Source organism: Thecamonas trahens, assembly GCF_000142905.1.
Source record: "Thecamonas trahens ATCC 50062 unplaced genomic scaffold supercont1.19, whole genome shotgun sequence".
Taxonomy (NCBI): Eukaryota; order Apusomonadida; family Apusomonadidae; genus Thecamonas; species Thecamonas trahens.
The window spans coordinates 108,998-113,367 of NW_013657661.1; the positions used below are offsets into that span (position 1 = coordinate 108,998).

Consider the following 4,370-nt stretch of genomic DNA (forward strand, 5'->3'; position numbering starts at 1 on the left):
TGTTGAGAACGCATACTTTTCCGGGCATGGTTAGGGGTGCTGTATCCTCCTCAGAGGTAGGGGGGGAGGGGTGGAGAGCGGTGGTGGTGGTAGGAAGGTGAGGGAGGTGGGGTGGGTAGAGTGGGGGTGGGGGGTGGGGTGGGAGCGGTGGCGGGGTGGGGAGGGAACCGACCGAAGGTTCCGGCGCGCGCCCAGGCGGGGAAAGGGAGCTGGGAAAGAGGAAGGAGGGGGGGGGGGGGGGGGTTGTAGGGACGATCATGGCACCCATAGGAGGTGATGAGCATGATGGTACAAGGATGGCAGATGGCGTACCAGGGTATGATCTGATCTCGCCTATACCCATGCCAACCACCGATCCGTGGGCCTCCATCATTCGTGAAGCCCGGCATGGCGGTGACGTCGGTGCAGCACTCGCACTCGCACGACGACCACCCCCGCCACGACCACCACCGACGGAAGGGAGGAAGGCCACACTACGTCTCATAGTGACCCAACTCGCTTCTCTCCCTCTCCCCACCCACTCACCCACCACCACCACCACCACCCCACACACACACACACACACCACATTCCTTACGCTCATCCGCTCACCTCATACGGCTGCTTGCAGAGGGGAGAGACCGAGTACACGTACCTGCTTTCGTCCACGCACCCACCGCCTCCCCCATCGCACCACCCCTCGAGTGCGACCAACCGGTTCGAGCGCAGGCAGCAGTGACAGGGCCCTGACGGCATACTGAAGAGATGAACGACAGCGAAGAGATGATGGAGGAGAGCATCGGCGGTGGCATCCGCAATGGTGGAGGCGTACATGTGCTGGAGAGTGACGAGATCGCGATGATGGACAACGACAGCGAGGCTAGTGGTGGTCTCGGGCAGATGGTCATGGCCACGCCAGCTGGTGGAGATGAGGCAAGGAATCACCGTGCGAGTGGTGAGATCCAACTCATGATCCCGAGGAACCGAGCCAGGGCTGGGAGTGGTAGGCTAGGCCGCCAGGGAGGCACTGGCTCGGATGTGGGCCAGTCACCCGTGGCCGGAGACATGCTCGCGCCGCTAGGCACGGGCACCACACCACAACTGGAGTCGTTCCCGCTCATGCCGATCCCGTCGCCGCAGCTGCGGCAAGATCTCAGCGGATGCTGCCCGATGTGTGGCCAGCAGGCCGGCGGGAGCGTAGGCGGGCTGGCGGGCGCATGCGGTGCCGACTTTCGCGTCGAGCACATGGACAACGACAGCGATGCAGAGACAGTGAGCGAGGCTGCAGACAACGACGCCGATGTCGTGCTGGCGTGGATGGCGTCGGCAGAAAGTCTGCAGATGCTGCAGCCGCCGCGGCTGGCCGAGTCGCACTTTCGGATCCTCGCCGGTGCGCACTCGGTGTCGGACGGCGACGAATCGGGTGAGGACGACGAGGCTGCCGAGGAGGTGGAGACTGCCGGCTCACGGCGGCGGCGGCAGAGCGTGCGGCTGGCCGATCAGGCCTTTGCCACGGGCTACTACCGGCGGTTCTTCCAGGAGCTGGGGAAAATCGGCTCGGGCTTTGCCGGCGGAGTGTACCTCTGCCAGCACCACCTCGACGCATGCGACCTCGGGCTGTACGCGCTCAAGAAGATCCCGGTCGGGACGGCGACGGCGCTGTTGGAGGCGACGCTGGAGGAGGTGCGGATTCTGCGGCGGCTGCAGCACCCCAACGTCATCCACTTTAAGCATGTGTGGCTCGAGATGGCCGAGAACCCGGCCGACTTTGGCCCGCCGCTGCCGTGTCTCTTTGTGCTGATGCAGTTTGCCAACGCCGGCAACCTCGCCGAGCTGCTGGGGCTCAATGCGGCGCCGCCGACGCCGGCGGAGCAGGCCGCCGCGAGACGGGCCGCCGCCCGTGGCATGAGTGCGCCCGACGCCGGGATGGAGCTTCCGCTGAGCGTGGTCTGGGCCATGCTCCGTGACGTGCTCTCAGGCCTGGCGTACCTCCATGACAACGGCATTGTTCACTGCGACATCAAGCCGGAGAACATCCTCGTGCACGAGTACCTCGCCGACGATCTCGAGGCGTCGCGGCGGAGCCGGTTCCAGCGCGACACGGCGCATCTGCGGCTGTTGCTGACCGACTTTGGCCAGTCGCGGATGCTCTCGGACGCGCACGTCCGGTCGGGCAACACCGGAACGCTGCGGTACACTGCCCCCGAGCTACTGGCCCACGCTGAGGCCGGCTCGCGGTTCGCGCACCTGCAGACGTATGCGTCGGACGTGTGGGCCCTCGGCATCACCTTTTACCAAATGGTCACCCGCCAGTCGCCGTACGACGAGCGCCGCGAGCTCGGCGACCAGATCCAGGCGCTCCCCAGCGCACCGCGTGGTGCTTGGCCGCCTACCACCGGGCAGGCTGACGTCGACGCCGTCCTTGCCAAGATGCTCGCCCTCCACCCGCGCGAACGCTCATCGTCTGCCGCGCTCCTCGCCGCCATCACCGCCCGGCTCGGCTCGGACGCGCCGCAGATCTCGCGTGCCATCATCCCGTACGCTGTACGCCGCCGGCAGGTTGTCATTGCCCAGCGCCGGGCACGGGTCGGTCGCGATGTGGCCCTCGCCTCGGCCCTGCCTGCGCTCACCTTTCCTCGGCTGGCGCTGCCGCCGGCAGGCAACGCCGACGCCGACGGCGTCGAGGACGAGGGTGCGTCTGCACGGCACGGCTCGCCGGTTCTAGGCCCGCACGAGAGTGCGCCTGACGCCAGGCATGGCGATGGCGTGTCGTGGACGACGATGGGCTCGGTGGCCGTGGTGGCGTTTGCGGTCGGATGGTCGGTCGGACAAACAATGAGCTGACCGCACACGCCCGCCTCATCTGCTGCTCATACCTTTACCGCAGCTAGGCGATCGCCGCTGTTAGGTGGTCACTGCTCGGGCACCGGCTCAAAGTCCTGGGCCATGACAACGCGGTAGCGAACGGCGTTGTCGCGGAGCTTGTCGAGGGCGGCGTTGACGGCCGACATGGACGAGTGCTCGATGACCGGGGCAATGCCATGCTTGCGGAAAAGGCCAGCATCTCGGCCTGCTCCTTGGGCGAGCCGATGAGCGAGCCGCAGAGGGTGATGCGGTTGGCAATGAGCTTGCGGGCGTCAAAGGTCATGGGCTCGGGGGGAGGCCGAGCATGCAGAAGACGCCGTCGGGCGCGCAAAGGCCAAGGAAGAGCTCCCATGGCAACGAGGCCGAGACCGTGCAGAGGATAAAGTCAAAGGTGCCCTGGGCGGCGGCCATGGCGTCGGCGTCCGACGAGAGCAGGAAGCTCGTAGCGCCAAAGGTCTGCGCCTCGGCCTCCTTGGACGGCGTCCGCGAAATGGCGGTGACCGAGTATCCAAGCGCGGCCGCGTACTGCACGCCCATGTGGCCGAGGCCGCCGATGCCGACGACGCCAACCCGAGCGCCGGGCTTAAGCCCCTTGCCAAAGTGGACCAGCGGCGAGTACGTGGTGATGCCGGCGCAGAGGAGCGGTGCGGCCACCGCCGAGTCCATGCCGTCGGGAATGGGAATGGCAAAGGCCTCGTGGGTGATGTGCGCCTCGGCATAGCCGCCGTATGTCACGCCCGGCGGATTCGGGATGGGCGAGTTGTAGGTAAACACACGCTTGGGGCAAAAGTTATTGGCCTCACGCCCGCACTCGCGGCACGCCTCGCCATCCATGCACGCCCCACCCTGCGGACCAACACCGACGCGATCGCCTACCGCCACCAACGAGACAGCCGGGCCCACGGCGGTGACCGTACCCACGATCTCATGACCCGGGACCATGGGATAGTTGTTGCCGGCCATCTCGTTGTCAACACGATGCAGGTCCGAGTGACAGACACCGCAGTGGGTGATGGAGATCTGGATGAAGGGGGGTGAGGGGTGAGAGGGGAGGGGGGGGCAGGGGGGGGAGGGGGGAGGGGGGCAGGGGGGGAGAGGAGGTATGTAGGCACCATCAAATACACAACATGGCACATGGTAGCCGTGTCATGCGAGTGAAGGAGACCGAGTACAGGGCAGGTGTCCCTGTGCTCTTGCTATAGCACAGTCTGGCAAGGGAGGGGCGAATGCCCATGCCCCCCTCTCTCCCCCCCCTCCCCCACAGTCCCTTGCTCGACCCCCCTCATACCCCCCCCCCCAGTCCCCGTGAGGGAGAGGGAGAGAGAAAGAGGGAGGGAGGTGGGGGAATGGGGAGGGGGAGGGGGGAGGGGGAGGGGGGATGGCATACCCCTCTCTGCCACCACACACTGCGCCAAGTGGTTGGGCAGGGTGGCGACAGACACTGTGCGGGGATAAGGGAAGGGGAGGGGAGGGGGAGGGGAGGGGGGGGGCTTGTAGCTTACCAGCACGTCGTGGTCGCCGCTAAG

At 66.5% G+C, this 4,370-nt stretch overlaps 3 protein-coding genes across 3 annotated transcripts in view; 1 reads left to right on the plus strand and 2 right to left on the minus strand.

Moving 5' to 3' along the window:
- Positions 1 to 79, minus strand: part of AMSG_11828 (uncharacterized protein) — a 3,016-nt gene extending 2,937 nt beyond the window's left edge. Inside the window, exon 1 of the mRNA XM_013903209.1 lies at positions 17 to 79. Coding sequence (XP_013758663.1) covers positions 17 to 28 — 12 coding nt within the window. The 5' untranslated portion in view covers positions 29 to 79. The remainder of the gene's footprint in view (positions 1 to 16) is intronic.
- A 407-nt stretch (positions 80 to 486) lies between these two features.
- Positions 487 to 3,098, plus strand: AMSG_04829 (IKS protein kinase). The gene has a single exon (XM_013903043.1). It carries the CDS (start codon positions 745 to 747, stop codon positions 2,821 to 2,823), a length of 2,079 nt encoding a protein of 692 aa, XP_013758497.1. The 5' UTR covers positions 487 to 744; the 3' UTR covers positions 2,824 to 3,098.
- Positions 2,842 to 4,365, minus strand: AMSG_04830 (alcohol dehydrogenase). Its single transcript, XM_013903044.1, has 2 exons — positions 4,347 to 4,365; positions 2,842 to 3,864 (listed from the first exon to the last, which is right to left on the minus strand). Exon 2 carries the CDS (start codon positions 3,805 to 3,807, stop codon positions 3,124 to 3,126), a length of 684 nt encoding a protein of 227 aa, XP_013758498.1. The 5' UTR covers positions 3,808 to 3,864; positions 4,347 to 4,365; the 3' UTR covers positions 2,842 to 3,123.
- Positions 4,366 to 4,370: the final 5 nt, after the last annotated feature.